Below are 23,126 nucleotides of genomic sequence, written 5' to 3' on the forward strand. Positions count from 1 at the left end.
ACAGCATTGCCAGCCAGGCAGGGAGGGGATTGTCCGGCTCTGCTCTGCACTGGTGCGGCCTCACCTGCAGCACTGGGTGCAGTTCCAGGCGCCACAGAATAAAAAGGATATAAAGCTGCTGGAGAGTGTCCAGAACAGGGCTACGAAGTTGGTGAAGGGTTTGAAGAGGAAGCCATATGGGGAGCAGCTAAAGTCACTTGGTTTGTTCAGCATGGAGGAGACTGAGGGGAGACCTCATCACGGTTACAGCCTCCTCACAAGAGAAGGAGGGGCTGGCACTGAGCTCTTCTGTTTGGTAACCTATGACAGAACCCAAGGGAATGGCAGGAAGACGTGTGCGTACACATATGCAGACACGTCACAAGGAGAGCCAGAGGCCATGAATGCATTGCAAAGAGCAAGTTTTATTTTAGTTACCTCTCTACTGGGGGATCTCTGAAGTTGCACCTAAGCTCCCAGGCAGAGGTGACACAAGCGGGGGTGCAAGCACTGGTCAGTTCAGCCCAGCTGGAAGATCACTGGGCCTGCTGAGCTCGCCTGTATTTCAAGGTTTCAGGCAGGTGCAGCCTCCCACTCTTTCTCACAACACAGCAGGAATCTCAGACATAGTGATAAGGTGCCTAGAGTTTCTCACAGGCCTATGTTATCTAACACAGAGGTTCTACTCATCAAGCACACAAGGTCAGTAAAACGATTAGTGTGATGTACGTGCTTTTTCTACAGACAGGTGCAAGTCACTTGAGCGTATTTACATTTAACTAACCCCTCGCCATTCTTGCTCTACATTCCCATACAACGTGGTTTAGGTTGAACATTAGGAAAAGGTTCTTCCCCCAGAGGGTGCTGGAGCACTGGAACAGGTTCCCCAGGGAGGTGTCACAGCCCCAGGCCTGACAGTGTTCAAGAAGAGACTGGACAACACCCTCAGACACATGGTGTGAACTGTGGGGTTGTCACATGCAGGGACAGGAGTTGGACTTAATGATCCTTGTGGGTCCCTTCCAACTCAGGACATTCTATGATTCTGTGATAAAGTATAACTACAGTGATGGTTTAAAAGGCAGAACCAAGACAGTGGTCCAGCTAGATGACTGGCCAATGTAGGTCACTTTTGGGGGTTACATGGGTAAGAAAAAGAAACATACATGAAAAAATTCTGAAGCTTTTGGGAGTAGAAAAGAAAAAAAATAAGAGGACATTTAATTACATTGATGTTTAATTGTCAAACAGCTTACCACTCAACAGCAGTTCAGCCCTATCTCAGATCTCACTTGTAGAGCTGACTAAACATCAATCCGCTTTCACTGATCTCAAAGTTCTGCTAGCGAAGATCAAAATGGCAATTTTATTGTTCCTGAGTGATGGGTTGGTTGATCAGATTAGACAAAAGCATAAGCCTCACTCTAAGTGATATAGATGGAACAGGTGGCCCTCTCTCTGACCTACTACCTTTTCAAACACCATTAGAAGTAGAAACCTTCTCATCTCCATCATGTCTAGAAAATATATATTCAGATATTTACTCCCCCTTAATCCAGCATGAAGATATTTTTATAATCTTCAACGTGTTTTGAACAGTTTGCTTATAAAACAAATCAACCTTTCCCAAATATACCAGTTATTCACATGCATGATATAACTGTAACCAGAAAAAAAAACAAAAAAGGTGATTTTTAAAGGGTATTAATATCCCAATTTGCAAAATAACATGCATAGATAAGTTGTCTTTAAAAAAATAAATAAAAATCAAAGGCATCACATTACAGAGACAAAGTCTAAATATAATGATTTCATACATACTTAAAACTAAAGACCAGACTTCAAAAGGAAGGCATTCAAGACCAGGGATTGAAATAAACCTTACCCAGACAGCTTATGTGGAGTGAAAACTGAAGCAATGTATGGTTTGCTTAGCAGGCTTAAAAAAAAACAAAAAACAAAACCAAACACCACACATCACCAGAAGTAGTCAGCTATTTCCTACAGATCAAAGTGTCTGGTAGAAGCATTTTTTTTTCCCTCTTCACATAGAAACAAGTGGGAGGGGGGAGGGAGAAACAAATTCATATACATGCTTTAGCAAAACAGAGTTTTTAATTGTAATACTTCATAGAAGTTAATGACTAACTCAGGTGTTTAGTAGAAGCTGCTTTTCTCATGATTCTACATCATGTATTATTTATCTCACACCATAAGCATTTATTACGCTTTGAAGCTACATCTTTGTCCCGAAGAGCTTATGGTACAATTCTGAGATGACAACACACTAAGTGCCAGTGGGGTATGGGGAGGGAAAAGCAGGAAAACAAAGACAGAGAAGAGAGTCACTACCTACACTCATAGCCCTCTCATACGCTCATAAGGGTGGAGATGGGGACACAAAGATTCTGTCCTAGTACACAGTCAAACACAAACTAAGACAGAGGCACTGCTGCAGTTGGCATATATATGTAATCAGTACTACTGAGGGAGAGGTCAGCAACTCCAAGATCTTGAGATAACAAGCTAGTCAGAGCATCATAAAAAGTCTCAGGACTCATCTCCTAATTATTTCTTCCCCTTAGCATGGGACTGTCCACCAAAATGAATGCTAAGAATTACTGGCTTTGAAAAACAAATTTAATTAGGTAAGTAACTTCACTTTCAATATTTTGAACAAGTTATATAAACAGACATCTTACTTAAGTCAGTCTACCTCCCTACGGCTTTACTCCAGTCTCACAGGCGACATGGTATCAAATGCCTCAAAGAAAGTGGCTTACCTGGGTTCCTACACTCTATACAATACTAAGGGTTATACTGTACATGGGACATTTCTTAGCAGGCTTGCTGAGTGACTCCACACTATGCAGGACTATATTTCATTATTTGCAATGCATTTCTAGAGGATACTATTTCTTGTATGTTTTAAACTATTACTGATGACTTGCAAAACCTTTTAATCAACATTGCTAACAACTCACATACTTCAGTATAATCTCTTGACTTTAATACTCCACAGCTACATAGCTTATCAGCTTAAGACGACCCCTTAACTTCATTTTAGCAGTATTAAGCAAAATACAACTAACATGGCTAGAAATATACAGAATGAAAGAAATATAAAAGTCAATGAAAATAACAAAAAAATACATAGACTTAAAGACAATAAGCAAGTAAGTGCTTGAAGCATTGACCCAAGATGTGCAAGACCTTTGATTAAAACCCCAAATGAAATTAGACCAGACAAACAGAGAAGCCTGTTTGATCAAACTCTTCCATTACCAAAAAAGAAGGGCAGAAAAGAAAGTGTCAGATTTTGAGATGCCTCACAAAAGAGAAACATTTTCTGTCTCGTCCTATTAGCTACAACCTTCCATGTGTTCGGCTGTGATAGTTGAGCCATCATGCTACAGAATGCTACAGTCCTTCAACTCTTCTCCATCTTTAAAATCATGTTTTGTTTATGTTTTTAAAGGATCAACTATGTTGAATATAAACAAAAGGGAAAGTAAGTGTCCTTCAAAGCTACAGTATGCAAGAGAAATCATATAAAAAAATCTGGAGTATTTAAGACCAAGCATTGAAAAACTACATTTAATCTAAAATGTCATGCAAAGAGCTATTGGCTAAGCAACTGAACTATGCAGAGTTCCTGTAACAGCACAAATGCAAGAACCACCAGTGAGACACCAAAATTACCTTGACAACAAATCCTTTGATCCATTTTAAAATCAAACAATGGAAAAGCACTATTCAACTTCAATTGCTATATATAGTAAAACAATAATATCATAACCTTGCACTAAGGTTTTGTTGCTCTCAGTTTTCTGTGTTGAAACTCCACAAAAAACAGGTTCATTTAAAGACCTAATAATGCTTAAAGGATATTGTCCCAAACAGCAAGCCTAGCATTTCTCAGTTGATTAAAAAAAGAGTTATTTAAACAAAAAATAATTATTAAAGCAGTGGCAAACTTTACCAAACCTGTTGAGGATACTATCAAAAGGACCAGATGGTACTCCCTCCTCACTCCTTATTTCCATACAGGGTCTATTCAATCAATATTTTCTGCTAATTAATCATTAACTCTGAATCAGCGGTTTTTCACATTTTAAAATACATATTGAAAAGACCTTTTCTGTGCATCAAACTCATTGTGACAGTGATCTTGAAATCCTTTCACTGTTCTCCATTTGTGTCTTGTTGCTATGGCAAACACATCAAACAAGAGAACATGTTTGAAAAATTAGGCTGCATTTCTCCCTTTAGTCACACTGGAACAGACTTATTTATTCCAGAAAAGTTTCACCAAGGAAAGCTGGAAATAAACATGGGGAACTACAAAAAAGGAGGAAGGACAGGAAGAAAATTACCAAATACTTAAAATAATTTTATAAGAGACAAAAAAGAAAGCACAAGAAAAAGGAGCAGCTCACGAAGTTACTCCTGCTGAACTTGTTCAGATCTAGTTTGATTTCTAATTAAATTTCTTTTTTGCCAGTTCAAATCATACTTTTAACTTCTTGCAAGTATCTTACATGGCAATCATATTAGCACAACAAAAAAAATTCTCTGTTCCGACAGCCACAGGTACAGCAGGACACTGAATCTTTTCCTTTAACAGTAAAAAAAAAAAAAAAAGGCACCTAAAGTGGCTTTATTTCCCCAGCAGTAATCAGGCAACAGAACATGAAAGCAAGAATTTCAGCAGCCACCTCTGAGTGGGCAGCAGGGGCAATCTATAAAGCACGTAAAGCAAATAAAGGACAAGCAGAGGGAGGGAGCAAGGCTCCCTTGATCCCAAGCACAAGGGCCATTCAACTACTATAGAAGAATTTGCAGAAATCACACAGAAAAACTGAAAATGTGAAGCTCTCAGTTCTGTAATAAAGGAATGTCTAGGTCAACAATATCAAACCTAAGCCTTCATAGAGCTTTAAGTAGTAAAGAAAATACCACTAAATGGAGATTGGAGACTAATTGGACGGATTTTCAAAGCAAACTCCCAAGTCTTCTACAAACTTTGGGAAATGCCAGGTTAAAAATATAACTCATCCACAACCATGAACAGACCACTTGTGCATAGCACTTGTTGCTTTTTCTTCTTCCTAAATTCAATACACATCCATCAAGGATGGGAAATATCCGACTAGGATTTATTTCACCTCCATCAAAGAATGAATTTGTGTTTACATCAGGAGTGGCAGAAAGGGAAGTTTATTTCCTAGAAAGCAAGATCACAGATTTCAGCCTGCCCCAAGCAATATCAGTTACAGATGATCAAGTCAGAGATGACGAAACCAGAATTAATTCAGCAGCAGATGGTGTTGTGTCTCTTTTTCAGCTAAAATGCAAAACATATGGATGGGGTAAAGTTTCACTGAAGGACAAGGGAATGTTTGTTTAAGTCAGGGAGCAAAGAGAAACATAAAAACTAACAAAATATATGAAATATGAGCTTTCCAAAAACAAGATCTCTTTTGTAGCTTTCCATTAACAGACTCTCTTTCCAAAAGAGGTATTTCCCAACATCAGACATGTCCCAAAAATTTACTATGTAATACTGCTGAAGAAATTATTTTGTCTTTGGTAAGGCATACTGATAGACTGCTGAACTTCATTAAACAGTTACTCTGAGACATTTCCCCCCCCAAAAAACAAACAAACAAACAAACTTTCAGAGCTTCACACAATCACAGACAGGTTATAACTGTTGTCTAATAAAAGGAAAACTAGTTACTTTTAAGGCGCAAGTGGATAATACTATGATCTATTACTGTTGCCTATCTACTTACCGAATGATTTATGAGAATGCTTAGCACTGTATGGGAAGCATGAAATGAGCATCGCTGCCGTCTAGAGCTTAGGATATATACCACAGCATACGTGGCCACTAATCTGACATTTGAGGATCTATTCATGGTAGGAAGCTTAAACACAGCTGTAACCATCTGCAGAACTGCAGCACAAAAAAGAAAATACATTTCTATAGCCAAAGTGCTTTGAAACATGTCTATCAAAAAGGTTCCTTCCACTCAATTGCTTCTTTCCTAGTGTATTTAACAGCAACTGGATCTAGCACAGAGGAGGAGAACTTCAGTGTAAAAGCTATTAGAAAAATATAATAAAATAAAAATAATTTTAAAAAAAGGAACGCAAAAGATTAAAAGGTAGCAGGAGGCACAACAACAACCAACAGCAGATTATGGGAGAAATAACACACAGAACTAGCAAAGGAGAAAACAACGCAGAAGAGGTCCGACTGATCACATATTTCAAGAACTGGGGGTATGAGAAGAAGAAACCCAATGTTCCCACAACACACTTATGCAGCAGAAAGCTAAGGTTACAAGTGATTAACATAACCCATTTGCCTTATAAAAAGTTAACACTGTATCCTTATTTCATGCCCCAAGCAGCTTGATCAGTTGCAAAAATCTCTGTTCCTAAATTGAATCTGTAATCAATACATATTTTAGAGTACTTCATCTCCCTTTCGGAATACCAGAAACAGAAGCTGGGTGGTTTTAATTCACCAGCTACACTTATTACTCCTGCTGTTATTAGAAAAACTTTCCCAATAGATGTGTTACATTTTGCATGAGTAATTTCCATGCTTGGCAAACATCATCATTTCACCTTTGTGAAGCAGTGTCACAACATATCACATATGCCCCAGGTGGGTATGAGAGGCAAATTCTTTAGAAGATTCAGGGAAGGTGGCCAGACCCCACAACATGTCTGCTCGTGTGAAGAGGAAGGCAGCAACACCCCCAATCTCTGCTTAAGGGATGAGACCCAGAGCAGATGCCAATCATGGTAGCTGAAGCAGCAGTCAGGTACTGTTGCCCAAGCGGGGAAGAAGGTACATACACACAAACACACCAAGAATGATGAAAAGTGGAAACTTTCACAGCTCTGTTCTTTACACCTCACTGATTGTATAAATGTAGGAGTAGGGGATGATATTTTACAGTCTTAAAATTAGATTTGGACCTTTGAAGGAAACCGTGAGGCTGATGTGACCCCCCAGTGAAAACAAGCCTGACACCCCTGCCCTAACACAGTTTCAGCTGGGCTCCATCTTTCACAATGCCAACGTGCCCAATACCAAACCCCAACTTCCTTTAGCTTCTCCACTGACACTTCATGTCCTACTATTGTCCAGTCCACCCAAGGTCCCACCCAAGCCTGTCTGAGTGACTGTCGAGGGTTAAGATTGCGGGGTGACAACAAAAACCCTGGCAGACGTATTGTTAACCTCCTCTCACCCCCACTTCCCCCTTTTGCCCCTCCCTCTCCCCCTTCCCACTCAGGACAGGCGATCAGGAGGAAAAGGAGGACAGAGAGAAGAGAGTTGGAAAAATCAAAACTGTTTTACTAATGCTACTAATAAGAATAGAGAAAATAATACAAAATATACAAAACCAATCTTGAATGTCTCAGCAAGTGCAGAGCCAGCACCCAAAGTCCTGGATTAGACTCTGCAGCCAACCGGAGCTGGATTCAGTCTGTCGCTAGGCCTCAGTTCGCAGGGACAACCAGTAAGGTCCTCTCCTAATGTCGGCCATAAGCAGAAGGGAAAAGGAAAAAGGGATGAGATCCTCGTGATCTCCCACTTTTATATGAAGTATTCACATGAATGGAATGTTATACACAGTTGGTCAGTTTCTTGGTCACCAGTTTCTTGTTGCCCCTCTTGCGAGATGTCCATCCGTGCTTATCAATAAATTTGCATTCCATTGCTGCGTTTACCAAAACATGTATCGGGTTCTCCAGGAAAATGCAGCTAATATGAAGGCTTTAGCTGACAGGCAAATTCACTAAAAGAGAAACTTGTTTTTTAACAAAACCAGGACAGTGACCATCTTGCTTTTCTTGACTATTGGTCAGCTTCCACAGCTATTCATCTTTTCACATTGTTCTTCATTATTTCTGTTTTGACATAGCATTTTAAAAGGCGATATTATACATCAACACTGAATCTTATAATCTATATGTCTGGGGCCTCCACTGACTCAGAGTGAATCAAGGCCATCTTCCTCCTTTGGACAGGTGTTTACTTCAATGTTCTGCATTGTTATGTCTCCTCCATAACAGGATCCAAACAACAGACATCATTCCATGCTCTATCAGATAGCAGTCCCCCATGAAAGCCTTCTGCTGAGCTCCATCCAAATATGATTGTTCTCCAAGAGTTCCCTTGTTTAGCAGGTATCCAAAAATGCAGCAGACCCAAGTTCAACTTTCCTCATCACTGCTTGGATGTCCTAACCTATGGCTCCAGGCCATATGGAATGAGGACAAGCGCTAACTGTCAGCTCTCCTGTTGGAGTCATTTCAATTCTGATGATAGCTCAGGTCTAGTTGGTAAAAGTGTAAATGTGACCTAGTGGTTCTGGGCTCTGACTGCAGCGACCCCATCCAGTCTCAGGATAGCTCATACAACGACTCTCTAAAACACAATACTGACACAGACCACTGGCTGTTGAGGGTCTCTGTCTTAGGTGAGAACTTTATCTATCCAGCATGCAGGAAGCCTACACGTTGTATTCTGGCTGCAGACACCATTAACGTAGGAAAACACACAAGAGCTAGGAAACTAGAAAGTATAACCTATATCCTTTTTGTGGTCTTGGTTCCAGAAACATGAACTATAACTTTTTCTGAGTATGCTATGAAATGGTAAGTTTTCATATGCTGAAAAGACATTTATAGAAGCAAGATGGCAATTTCAAACTTAAAAAATCCTCATCTTGATTAGATAACTATCATAGAGGCTCTTTGATTCCATCTAAAACCACACAGTGTACACAGTCATACAGAGAGCAAAGTTCTTTGTTGAAGTTGCACATCATCATCAAAATCGCAATTCCACAGGTCTTTCAGTGGTGGTTGACAATAGAGAAAGAATTTTTTTCTTAATTGAGGAATTTAACATTAGCTACTGGATTACCTGCCAAACTATTTTCAGCTTTCATACTTCACTAAACTGGAGTATTTAGCTAATCGTTCAAAACCCATTATTACACAGAAGAAAATGGGGAGCAATTAGCCTACAAGATGATAGCTTAAAGGTGGTGCTAATTGGATAGAATGAAGTATTCTTTTAATCCAGTTGTACACAATTAAATGAGATAACCAGGTTCTGGAAAAACAATTTGCTAAACAATTTCAGGGATGTCTATTGCATAACCTATGTTTAAAGTTTGAACAAATTCAGCTTTGCAGTAAATTCAGCCCAACATGCCTTTGCAGTATCTTACTTCAGTTACTGTCACAGGGGTTGCAAACTAAAAACTGGTCCTGGCGTAGAGCAAGCCTTGTTCAGGAAGCACAGACGAAAACAACAACTAATTCATCTCAACACTGGAGATCATCATTGAACTAAGCTCTAGTTCCCAAAAAGAGCTGAAGGACAAACCCAACAAGAACACAATGTAATATTCATAATGCACGGTACAGGATGGCACTGATACACAGCGAGTTCCCACACCAGTTGAATTATAGGACTGTGCAAAAAAAAAAAAAAAAAATAGGGCTGTGCAACCAGAAATAATAGAAAATCACCTACGAAGAGCTACTGGTAGGGAAGAAAAAATAGTGCATGCTTTTCTTCATGATTGCTAAGCAGAGAGGGAGAAATTCTGAACATGAATAGTAATCTGCCAAAAGGAAGAAAGCAGACAGAAGGAAAGATGCAACCCTTCATGTCTAGTGAACTGCACTAAGGTGTTAGTTAGACAGCTACATTACAGAAATGTGCCTTGTAACATTAGCGATTTGTTTTCAAGAGCTACAACTGGATTATTTTAATACACTTTTACTAATTATTTGCCATATATTATTTCTAATCTACCACACACTATAAACATACTACCACAAACTATAAACATATTTGCACCAATAAGTGTTAATTCCCAGCTGCAACAAACCTCTGTATTTATATATGAACTTCTACATAACTATTATTTTTGGCTCAGAACATATTTAATATTTTCTTCAAATGACAGAACAGTCTGTAAACCTGTAACACACCCTATTTTTAGGATCACACCTACCTCATATTTTCCTTTTTAAAAACACAGCCTAATTATGCTTTGGAATAATACCTCCCTGAAAAATGCTTCAACAGATAACAACACTCACAAAAGTATCTCTGCCCATAGAAAATGCTATCATAATCATTGAGCAGACTTCAATGAGCAACTGCAGGATACACTCCATGTTATCATGCAGGGGCGTTGTTCCTCTGTTTACTGAAAATGTTATTGAACTCTTCCCCCCCACATGCACATACCAACAACACCACACAGTAACATAGCTTATTCCTACATCCTTTAGAGAAAAAGTGATCCGCTCTCTTTGTCTTCCTGCACAACACTGGAATTATCTGAGAAAGTGAGATATATGTAGCGGCTCCAAGGACGCACTGGCAGACACAGACCCTGCCCTAAGGTCTTATTTATTGTAGTATATCACTCGAAGCACATCAGCATATAAAGAAACTTCTTTAAAAGAAAGAAATAAATCATAATTCAGTATCGCAATTAAAACCCACATACTGACACACTCATATGGACATATATATGCACACATATATATATATATATATTTCTCATGTCTGGATTATGTAAAAGACATCTCAAAAATCAAGGCATCCGTGGGCTAATCTGGAAGTTCATCAAACAATAATATTATATCTTCACATGGAAAACTGAGAAGAGCCAAGAGTTCACCGATGAACAACAGATTTTGATCTCTGATAAAAGAGTAATTTGAATTGGCTGATGTTTTAAAATTATTTCTGCTCCACTCCCATTATGACTTCTATATTTACGTATTCCTATTTACTGTGAGCAGCCTCATGGAACTCCATCCATTCCCCCCGGTGCGTAAGGTGAGACACAGCCTGCCTGGGATAAAAGCCTTTATCTTTCTAAAAATATCGGTCTGCCGGGCTCCGCTCTGGCAAAGCTCCGTGATGCAAACGCATCGCTACAGCCCAGGGACTTCTTTACTTCCATGAGTAAGCACTTGCAGCACCGGGCTATAATTAGTCGGAATATTTTTAGGGTCATTGCTGAAAACTAGAGAGAAATGACTGAGAAAGACCTCAGAACGTTTGGGTTTCTTTCCCCCCCGCCCCTCCTTTCGCTGTTTCCCAGTGCTGTAAGGAAAAAGAGGCTCAGCAGGAGCCGAGCGGATCCACTCTTACTGTCCCTCGCTGCTGTGCCTGCGCGGCGATGCCGCTTCCCACGGGCGGGGAGCGCGCAGCCCGCTCCGGCGCAGCGAGCCCACGGGCACTGCCGGCCGCGGTCACCCGCGGCGTGAGGGCCCGCGGGTGCGCTCCCCACGGCCGCCGGCCCCCCAGTCCCCAGGAGAGGCGATGCCTCCGCTTACCTGACCGCCACCCGCACCGAGCTCTCGTCCTGGCCGGCCGACATGGTGCCGGGGGGCAGGCGAGGGGCGGCCGCGAGCTTGCCAGGAACGCTGCCGGGCCGAGGACGGGCCCGCCGGGAGGAGGAGGGGGCACTGCTGCGGCTCCCCCCTCACCTGCTCCGCCGCCTCCTCTCTCCAGCCATTTTAGGTGCCTGAATGAATAGGTAGGGGCCGCGGCAGCGCAAGGCTGTTCGCGCCGCTGCTCCTCCTCCTCCTCCTCCACCCCCCGCCTCGCCCCGCCCCGGCCCTGCCAGTGCCTGGTCGGAGAGCGCTGTCAGTCAGCCCGCCGGCGGGCGGAGGGATGGGCCTGGGCCCCCGCCCCTCCGCGGTCCGGTCCCCCGCCCCGGCCGCCCCGCGCCCGCTGCAGCCGCAATGCGTCAGCAGGGCCCGCCCCGGGCCGCCGCCGCAGCGCCCGCTTCACGGGCCTCGGCTCACACACGGGCACAGGGCTCCCTGACACAGCTCCACGCACACCCCTCTCTGCTACACCCGTCTGCACAGACACACTCATCCCCCTCACACACCTCCTTCACGCACAGACCTCTTATTTGTTCATAGAATCATTTCAGTTGGAAAAGACCCTCAGGATCACCGACTCCAACCGTGACCTGACTCTAGGACTAAACCATGTCCCTAAGAACCTCGTCTAAACACCTTTTAAATACCTTCAGGGATGGTGAGTCCACCACCTCCCTGGTCAGCCTATTTCAATGTCTGACAACCCTTTCCGTGAAGAAATTTTTCCTAATATCCAATCTGAACCTCCCCTGGCGCAACTTGAGGCCATTTCCTCTTGTCCTATCATTTGCTACTTGGGAGAAGAGACCAACTCTCATTTCAGGACTACAATCTTTGAACACACACTCCTCACACACAGCCCTTCTCCCACACCTTGCACGCTCCCCTCCTCACGCAGGCCTTTCCACACACCTGTGGTGCTGCCTTCCACACACACGTGTGGCATTGCCATCCACACACACGTGTGGTGTTACCATTCCCGCACAGGTCTCCTCACATGTGCACTCAGCCACAGCCCCACACATGCCTCTTACACACCTAAACGCTGACAGCTGTGGGCACACACAGCACCATTTGCAGTGTCTGGTTTACAGGCAGTTCTTTCCCCACACACACGACACTCATGCAGTGCTCCACACACACAGCTCTTCCCCCCACAATGCTCCACTTGTGCTATCAACACACATGGCTCTTGCACGCACACATGCGCAGCCAGACACAAAGCCTCTGCATCCAGCCTTCCAGACCTCCCTGCCGAGAAAGAGCAGCTTAACCCCCTGTCAGGGCAGGGTTTTTGCTCATCCACCTGTTTCCCTCTCCTGAGCAAGAATGGGATGTCCTCATTCCTCCTTCCTCCTCCCCTGGCCCTGGCGGTGTCAGGACCCTCACACCTGCAGGATCACGCAGTTCTTCCATTTTTCAGGCTGTACTCAGCAGGTTTGTTTGCCCTAACTGCTCCAGCCAGGCATCACTGTTCTGACTTCGCTAATGAAATGCCTGATTTTTAGTTGGAAACTGAGTGGGTGGATGACATTAATTTTTGATGCAAATAATATCCCTGCCAGGAAACAAGCCCGGTTATTTTGCCCAAAACAATTCACATTCCTAAGGAAGATTTTCCGTCAGAATAGGCCTGGGTTTGCATTTGTAATGATATGCTAAAAAACTTGCAGTTCAAGTTGTTTTGCTTCTGATAGTGAAGGCTGTTCACACCCAGGCCCCAGCCTCTGTCAGAGATGGGCAGGTGAGTTCTGCTGGCAGGATGGGGCCTCCAGCCACTGCCCTGCCTCTCTCTGAAGACAAATCTCTTCTTCTCAGAAGAAAATGACTGTATTATTGATACTCTGCTTGTTTCTTGTAGTTATTTTCTCACCTTTTTCTGTTTCTTCATTAAGAAATTGGATTGTTGCTGGAAAATGGCCCGCCTGGTAGCCAGATAGCTCGGTCTGAAGTCAACAAGGAAACCTCCTACAGGCAGAGCAAAGTCTACATTTTCCTGGGCTTCCCAGCTCGCTATCCTCTATTTAATGCTGTCGTCCAGGTGCTTTCTTTTCCTTTTTTTCCGCCATGTTTTATAGAATGAGCAAGACAGCCGATAAAAAGCTCTTGCGGGTGAAGTATGTTAGCATTCATGTGAAATAGCCTCAAAATGAAAGTGATTGAAGGCTCATAGTTCAAGGCATTTCCAGCTAGTGGGGCTGAACACCCGCGACTGGGTCATACATCTGTCTCTATTGTACTGAGTTATTTAAAAATACCTGTAGTCCATTCATGGTGAGTGAAATCTTATGCCAGTGTTATCTTATGCCAAATTGGTTATCATAATTCATTTACAAATCAAGCTAACAACAAAGCTAAGAGCAAATATGGAAAATGCAAAGGTCAGTATGTTTTTTGCTGTAATATGTTTAGTAACTTTGATACTTTCTTATCCAAAAGTATCGAATACCTTTTTTTTTTTTTTTTTTCAGCTGTCAAAGCTACAAGGTTAATGTAACAAATGCACTCCAGCCAAATTCGTACCCTGGCAGTATCTGCATTTATCTCACACGGCATCTTTTGCTGGGCAGGCTGCAGTACAGCAAAGCTCACCCACATCACCCTGAGTATGCGTATGAAACCCTGCTCAGTCAGTGCCTCCAGTTCAGATGGGAGCTGTGCTGTAAACCCAGCGGGGAGCAGCAGCCGTAGGACCTGCGACTCGCTCAGTCCCAGCTGCTCAGAGCCAAAATCATGATCTAGATCTTGCCAGGGCTGTTCCTCTTCTGCCCTCGTGTGCCCCTAGACATTTTTTCTCAGCCTGACGACATCCAGCCCTCTCTCCTACATGTTGAAAATGGAGTTAGCAGACTAAAATCTCTGGCAGAAGCTGCCGTGAGCTTGATGTTATTTATACAAATGGGTTGGTATTTACAGGTTTGGGACCTTAATGACAAAGATTTGTTATTCACATTGGGACTAAACAGGAAGTCATAAGTTTTGGTCTTAAATACTACAGTATTACATAGGTATCTTCTATCCCAAATATTTCACTTCAGTGCCAGACTCCTCTGAAATTGATATGGAAAGTCACATTTCATGCCATGTGTCATGCAAATTGCCTGATTGGTGATCATGCAGATGTAAAACAGGAAAAAGACATAGGCATCTTTAATGACAGATTTTTCTCTGTGTTCCCCATTTCCAGAAAGCATACAATCCTTTTGCTAAAATAAACCATTTTTTCTTGATTTATTCCCAGCTCATCCAATATAAAGGAGCAGTCTGCTGTACTGTTAACATGGCTGCCCTAGGAAACTTTAATAATTTCTCCTGCTTTTCATTTCTTGTAATGTGGTTGACCTTTGCTCTCCAGCATTCTATTCATTCAACTTGAATAAATAAGGGCACAATCGCTCCCTTTCTTTCATTGTCTAAGTACATAACCATACGGCCGACGTCTTGTTTATCTTTAATAAAGCTGTACGGTAACATTTAATGGATTTGTCCAACCTCACAGCTAATGAGTGATGTTTCCTGGAAGGTCCCCTCTCCTCATGCTTCTCGGTCAGCGTGCCTACAGGTAGGACCTGCAGTAGATTACCTGGTGTGGCTCCAAATCCACAGGTACCAGCTGCCTCTGGCCACCCCTGATCAGCTGCAGACATTGTCTGAGAGGCAACAAACCGCAACACTGGAGATTGGAGTGGGCTTTACCACCGTGGTGCCTGCTCACTGTTCGGGGAGGATGGCTGGGAACATCCCTGCCTGGCAGTCGTCCCAGGTGCCGGCTGTTACACTTTCACCTCCTCCATTCTCCTGCCAAATGACTCAGCACTACAAGCTTCATCCACTGGGGCAACCAAAGACCTGCATTTGGAAGGGTGGGGGCTCTGAGTGACACACAGACACATGCACAACCTGCACAGATTCAAAGATGCTCTTAGAGTTCCTTTAAGCATCAGAAGCTGCCTAAAATCAGAGCTGTACGCAACCTGAGTGAGCCAAGCTGACTCCACTTAGGAGTCAGAACCTGCATTTTGACATTTGTATGTTTGCAGACAAGTTGTTCAGGCCATGCTTATGCTCTACAAGTTGGGTTTGAAATTATTTTTTTAGTTAAAATGGACCACTTAAAATAGTAGAGCCCTTACTTACTTTTTTTCTTTGTGATAACTTACCAGTGCTAAATAAGCCAATTTAATCAACGGTTCAACTTGTTAGTTAACATGTTTTGCTAACGATCTTTTATTTAAGATTTCACTGTACAAAACCTCATCAGGTAACAACCTGACATTCATTATACAGTTGTGATGTTCTCTAGTGCTTTTTCTGCTGAGTAGTGAAGGTGACACCATTTTATTGAGGCAGATGATAATATATGATATCACTAATTTCTGATTAATCTGTACCAATGAGACTGATTGCACCATGACTGGTAGAATGCTACAAGCAAAATCAGTGGGTTTTTGCCAAGTTAAGCATCCAGCCTTCTGCTATTGAAGGTAGATATTCTTTTGTATACAGACAGAGAAATACTAAATATTCAGGTGGTATGGGAGATCATTATTAACTCCTAGTTACTGAATAAACAGTTTGAAAAATATGGAGATTTTTGCTCATGTAAGTAATCACAGATTTTCCCTATAGTTTTTCCCTTGTCCATGTCTGTCATAATTCCATGATCTCTGTGATCCAATAACTCCTTGTATTCCAGTATCTTCTGACACAGGAAGGGTAACTGGACTCCTGTGGTTTCATGAGCTGTTGTTGATGGAAATCAAGTCAGCGACATTCACTCATCAGCAATAATCACTGCATTTTATCTAATGAACACTAAACTCTTCAACACTAATGTATACAGGTTACACGGTTTCTACTCGGCAAAGTGAAACTTCTGTTTGCATTTTCTGTATAAATGCTTTGGGCTTACATGAACCTAAGGCTTTTCCATAGTCATCTTTTGAAAAATCTTCACTACACACTGAACTAAACTTCTAAAACCAGTTGCATCTTGATTTTTAAGGACTTTCTAGAAGTAGTTTTTTTCTTCTCTGGCTGGCTTCTCTTTTCTAACTGCAGGTCTTGGAAACCAGTCAGGCTTATAAAAGACATTTCACATGCTTTCCATTTTCTTCCCAACACTCACTGAGACTTTTGATTAAATAACAATGAGGAAAGAAAAGTGTTAAGCTACTCTAAACTGGCAGGATAAAAAGTACAACAGGGGAGCCATTGCTTCCAGTAACTGTGGATAAGAAAGCAGGCTGCTGAAGGAAATAACCGCTTGGCTTGTGATGGGATGGGAGAAGATAATTTAAAGTTGAAAAGGAAGAAAGGAGTGCGAGATGAGGTTTATATAGTCAGAATAACACCAGATAAGGAAAGGAAACAAGCCAGTTTAATACAGATGAGTGTGAAGAAAAGACGGTAGAGAAAGGACAGGGTGGAGAAGGAAGAGGGATCTCTGGAGTCAAAGCCAAGCAACAGTTCTGCAGGGTCCTTTCTGGTGAGCATAGGAGGAAAAGCAGCATCAGGCACCTGCAAAGTGAGAAGAAAGGACATGGGACTTTTCCATCCACCCTCCAGAAAATGAAGTAAAGGAGAAAATATAGTAGAAAAAGCCACATGACTAAGGGATTGTATCTGAAACTGAGCAGAGGATTCAACAGCAATAGAGCTGCTAGATACATCACTACACTTGATGAAAAAATAGACAATTTCTTTATGTACTAATTCTTTTTACTCACAAAAATTGTACTGTGTTAACTATACCACTGTTAACAAAGCGGTACAGTTTTCCTCTGCTCCTGGCAGCTCAGAGCTTTTGTGTTATATGACAAAAATGTGCTTATACCCATACACTTCTTTTTTTCCTGGGCCTAAGGACTGCTGTAGTTTGTATTACTATAACTACTGTCTACACTAAGATGATTATATCAAGATAAATATTTTGATTTAAATATACACATTGCATTAGATCACATGTAGTACACGTGTATATTAGATCCCCACCAAACCAGCACTGCTAGACTAGAAGAAAGTGTAAGAAAGAGAACGGGGCTAAAAATCTCAGGGAAAAACCTCCCGTATATGATCTCAACAGACTCAAGACTCAAATCAGTGGATTTACACTAAGGATGAACATGCTTTTTATGTCACTGTGTTTTAAGAACTTGTCAGTTAACTGAAAGTCGTGGTCAGCTGTTCTGCAGCAAAATCTTGCAAATTCACTCTGTCAACTGGAAGTGCCTTCAGGTATTACAGGAAGAATACAAAAAATTGAGATGAGGGGTGGGAAGTGATCTTTAAAATAGCATAATTTAGCTTAATCATTTATGATAATACTATTCAAATCTAGCAGAGTAAGAAGAAAATAAGTCTTAGCAGGATAAGACCTCATAGTGGCATTAGGTTATTAAACATCTCCTGAGGTGTAGCAAGGTCCTGTAGTTTTTTGCAAAGGGCTCTGTCCCATGGGTCAGAAACTTGTGTTTCTAAACATGGTCCTTGGGCCTGATTCACTAATGCCTCGAAATAAACCCAGAATGCTACTAGATCAGGATGATTGAATGTGTAGCGTCCTATTGCAAAAGACTACAAATTATCTCCCAAGGAACAGAGTAGTAGGCCAACTGTTCTACAGATCTGAACCAATGCAAGTACAGCTCTTCCCCTTTCTCGTACTAGGAAACTGAGGCAAGAAGGATATGAGATTTGCAGATGCCTGTAGAAAAAATGGCTGTCAGAACCAGTATTAGTGCTGACTCCCTGTGCAAACACCATTAGACCACACCTTAATGAGATGAATTATTAAAACAAAAGCTGCACGGGAAATTTATTTCTGCTGCCTCTCACCAGAACCAGCTGTTCAGACTTGAATGTGTCACAGTTGCACAATACAAATTTTGCCTTAAAGATGCAGTTACCCAACATGATGGATTTTTCATCATGTCCTTCCTAATAGTATCCTCATCTTTCCTCTGTCCTTCACCCTTTCCCCATCACCACCATGTTTCCAATTTGTGGTGCAGCCTTGTGGAAGGTACTGAATGGCGGGAGTCCTGTGTGTATGTGCTGAGCACAACATCAGCAGCCGCCCGTGGGCAGCCCTGCCGATCTATCCTAGATAAGACAGAAAAAAGTGAGTTTACATGTTTAAACAATAAGCATCAAAACCCTAGCACATTCCAGATGAAATGTAATTTAACTCCACCATCTCTGGTAAAATACTCGGATTAAATTAGTTCCAATGAGGTGAGGAAATTTTCTGTTTCCTTGCAGAGCCTGCTAATGACTATTAGTAGAGGTTAGTTGGTGACCAGCTTTGTGATTATTCTGTGTAAAAACCTTGTCCTCTTCTGTTGTTCTCTGAGGCTTCCTCCCACTTGTTTACGGTGTGCCTAAGCCCCAGATGGTGAGTTCTTGGGATTAGGGCTTGTTGTACAGTTTTTTACAATTAAATCCTATTTCCTAATTGGCATCCTTAGGCATTACCGCAATGAAAACAATAAATAGTAATAACAAAAAAATAAGGATGGAAGTTGGGTGAAGACATGACTAATTACCTAAACAATACTGGGACCACAAGCCACAGGCAGCACCGGTGCCTGGGGAAGAGCAAGTGGGTGGAGAGTCATCTGCGTAGCAGAGGGTTGGGCAGGCCTTGCAAGACAAAACTGAGTATTTTGATAGCATCAAGGCATTTATAAATTAAGGGATGACAGCTGTAGATTAAGCACAGTACAAGTTGCTTTACTCTCTATGTGTGCAGCCTGACTTGGCACTGTCACACGGACCCATTAAAAAAAAAAAAAGGGTAGTCAAAATGGTGATACAATCAGGTGGGAGAAGCAAGAAGCGGGAGTTCCCAAACAGGATTTGCAGCAGGACCACTGCTGTACCACAGGCTGTACCATGGCAGCAGTAGCAGGCTGCAAGCCTCACCTCCCCTTTTCACAAGAAAACATGTGATTGTAGGTCTGTGCTGGGCCACGTGTAGGTGGAGAAGAGGCGTTCACTTATTCGGGCAGCAGCCATGGCTAAACAACCATTTCTCACCTTCCCCTGGAAAAATGCAACAAACTGAGCATTGTTTTCCTTAATACTTATTTGAAGTAATTTTCCTAACACTTATTGTGCATGGATCACTTGGGAACACTTAGACCAAAGGATAATACTCAGAACAGTGGCAGGCTGAATCTTATATAAATTTGCATTTATAGACAGGGGGATAGATACAGTTTGCTTCTGAAATGAAAGAGCACTTTGCACAGCAAGTAATGAACTTCCAGAGTTCATTGCCACAGGATGTTGGGGAAATAGGCTATTAGCAAGCATAAAAAGGGGTTAGATGAGATTTGTGAACAATGCTTCTATTAACAGATAGTAAACGGAACAGGCAGTTCCAATGACTGTGATCTTAGGAGCCTGGACAAGAGGAAGAGTCCAAGTATGCATGCTCTCTTCAAACAGCATCTCCTATCATCACTCCTCAGGCTTTGCTATCTGGATTTGCCTGCCCTGTCTCAGATGACGCTGTGCTGGGAGCCTGGAGAACTTTGCAGGGTTTGCTGGGACCTTCCAAACCCATGGCTTGATCAGAGCAGATGGCCAGCACCCATGCAGCTAGCCCAGTGCCACCGTGGACACTGGGCAGCAATAGCATTTGTGGCGGTTGGTCTGACCCGGCAGGGCCTTTTTTAGTGCTCTGATGGATGAAGTGGTGCTGCTGACACCAATGGGGTCAGTGACCAGCATGGTGGACTTGGAATGCAGTTATAAAGAACAAAAAGGAATTGGCTTTAACCAGCCATTCACCGAGCCCCAGAGAAATAGAGATGGAGGAAGACGGAAGATTATGTTACTACAGTGTGAGTCTGATAATTGTTTGGGATAGCACCAAAAGAGCTCACCCTCAAAAAAAAAAAAAAAAATTACATGAAAACAGGTATTCCTTAATTTCAGGGGTGAAACAGAAAGGAAGAGTGGACAGCAAACTAACCATGAGTGTGCAGCTGTCTCTTTTTCCAGCTGAAGGCTCTAACTCCATCTGATTTCTCCTCATACCACTTCTGAGCACTTGTATGGCTGTTCTCTGAGCCTCTTCCACCTACGTTACCTCTTGCCTGAGATCAGGCGGCTGGACTGGAAGCTGCACTCAAGATTAGGCTGCACCATGGATTCTTACCATAGCACAAGGATGTTCTCCATTATTCCCATTTTTCCTGAGATTGTGTTTGTCTGCTTGACAGGCACTGAGCTGACTTTTGTCATACACCACCTAACATCTCCTTCCTCTATGATAATAATGATTTTTTTTTTCCCCCACAAAATGAAAGACCATTTTCTCCTCTATTTTTGTGCTCTGAATTTCATTTACCACTTGTTATCACTGAGTCATTTCATGTTAGGAGATTATTCTAGATCTTCTCATAACTATTAAAGTTATTATCTCATTGTCTGGCTTTTCATGGAAAACTAAATCTTAGCAAGGATTCTTATGAGGCTCTGCTAATAAAAGCATTGATGAATTTGACATTGTAGAAAGATAACAGGTATGAGGAAGGCTTGTTATGACTGATAGACTGATACAAATGAAAAGACTTAAAATAGCTCATTAAATATATATATGTATCCCTGACAGCCACAGAACGCATAACAAAAGAACATAAATACATGGAGGGAATAAATGAAGAATGACTTAGGATGGAACAGTCTGTGATTGGGAAGAATATAAAAGTAAAGGAAACATGACAGATCTCAAAAATAAATTTCATTACAGTGACCTGTGTGCAGATCCAAGAGAATCTCTTTAGGGATGTAAGAAATCCCTCATCACAATGACACTGCAAATAATACTGGGAAAAAAAGGACCATGAGCAATGGCAGTGAGCACTCGCAGAAGGGGGCTGCATGATCCAGTATGTATCTCTGGGCTTATGAACTATGATTAATCAACACAGGAAAGCATTCTGCTTGGCTTTACGTTTTTGTTTTTGAGTTTTCTGTTCTTTGGGTGAAGTCCTACAGTAACAAATGGGGCACAGTGTCTTTGGGGAAAAAAACAACATTCCTCTTGCAGCCATTGAATAGTAATTTAGTAGAGAAAAGAGCACCACCTAGTGCTAAATGCTACTTGTTGATGCTGAAGTGTCTCCATATGCTCTGTCTTCTGGTTGTCTTTATTTTAGTGTTTTCCTACAATTTATCCAGCCACAGAGGAAGTAATCCTTAGCAGCAAGGAGCATCCCAGCTCCCAGGGAGAGCAGCTGGTTCATCTAGAGCTCAACATCTATCAGAGTTCTGTGCACACTAAGATTAATGCCTTAGGCACCTAGTTAACATAATTATGGTTATTTGTCTGATTCACCCAGGCCAGATTCTGCTACCCTTAGTCACCCAGTGGAGTTTTGTGCTTCACAGATAAGTCTCACTGCTGTCACTGGAGTGAAAGTTAATCCCTCTTATAGGGCAGGCCTAAGAAAGAAGACGACAAAACTTCAAATGCTTGCACTTTTAAAAATGGGGATTCATAGCATTTACCTTCAGATTCTACACTCACATAAATTTTTCAAGTTTTTCTTACAAATGTGAAAGCATTTATGGTTTAAATCCTCTATTTTAAATCCACTAGCTTTGTTCTTTTCTGATTATCAGTCCACATTATATTAGTGTTTACATTTTTGGTTTTCAAAGTCTTCCACTTTGTCTCACAGAATTGAGTTTTCTGTCATGATGTAATTAAAATTTCAAAAGAAGGCAAGAAACAGGTAAATCAACTTAGAATGACTCTGCATCAGCTATCGTTATGTTTTATTTAAATAGCTTCAGACTTGAAGATACATGTAGCATTGGTTATGTGGGTTAATTTACATATAGATGTGCATAGTAAAATGTCCTTTAAATGTCTTACTCCATTTAAATTTGTGAGTTCCCTTAGTGATCTTCTGTGACACCATGCTACCATGACTATGTCAAATTTCTCTAATAATGGAATTATTTATTCTCCCCTTGAAATTACTCAGCATTACAGAATCACAGAATCACAGAATCGACTGGGTTGGAAAAGACCTCGGAGATCATCAAGTCCAGCCCTTGGTCCAACTCCAGTCCACTTACTAGATCATGGCACTAAGTGCCATTGCACCACTCTTCCAACTGGAAGATGATGAAATTCAGCTATTCAAATTCCTTCTGCATCCTCTGATTTGCAAAACATAGTTTAGCCCATAGACCATTTTATTTCTGTCCTTTATAGTCCTTCTAGATTTTTACCCAGCCAAACAGTCTTCACAAAGCATATTCTTCAACTGAAATGTTCTGGGTTAGCTGCAGCTGTTTCTTGCCATATTGTATTTGTAGCTTCACTGTTTCAACTATTGCCACCGCCTAATGACCATTTCCTACTTGGAATATTATTTTTCGTTCTAAAACATCTGGTGATTTGTTCGGGATGTTTTTCTTTGTAGGAATGTTTTGTTGTTTGGTTGTTGTTGTTCTTGGTTTTTTGTTACTTTTTTTCATAGTGGTGGGTTGTGAGGTTTTTGGTTGGTTGGCTTTTGTGTGTTTTTATTTGGTTGGTTGGGTTTTTTTTTAGTGAGTAGGATCTTGACTTATTCTTACTCATTTATGCCCTTTACCTTGAAAAGACAGCAGTATTTTCCTGTATGAGTACATATACGTGAATATACGCACAGGCTGTT

At 41.7% G+C, this 23,126-nt stretch overlaps 1 protein-coding gene across 11 annotated transcripts in view; it reads right to left on the reverse strand.

Annotated features, from left to right (window-relative positions):
* Positions 1-11,639, reverse strand: part of KIF21A (kinesin family member 21A) — a 93,132-nt gene extending 81,493 nt beyond the window's left edge. For 6 of the 11 annotated variants that reach the window (XM_065837020.2, XM_065837004.2, XM_065836995.2 and 3 more), the window contains exon 1: positions 11,386-11,639. In XM_065837020.2, coding sequence (XP_065693092.1) covers positions 11,386-11,429 — 44 coding nt within the window. In that variant the 5' untranslated portion in view covers positions 11,430-11,639. The remainder of the gene's footprint in view (positions 1-11,385) is intronic. The other 5 variants (XM_065837030.2, XM_071803422.1, XM_065837055.2 and 2 more) reach the window with 1 other exon arrangement.
* Positions 11,640-23,126: the final 11,487 nt, after the last annotated feature.

Source organism: Patagioenas fasciata, chromosome 1 (genome assembly GCF_037038585.1).
Source record: "Patagioenas fasciata isolate bPatFas1 chromosome 1, bPatFas1.hap1, whole genome shotgun sequence".
Classification (NCBI taxonomy): Eukaryota; Metazoa; Chordata; class Aves; order Columbiformes; family Columbidae; genus Patagioenas; species Patagioenas fasciata.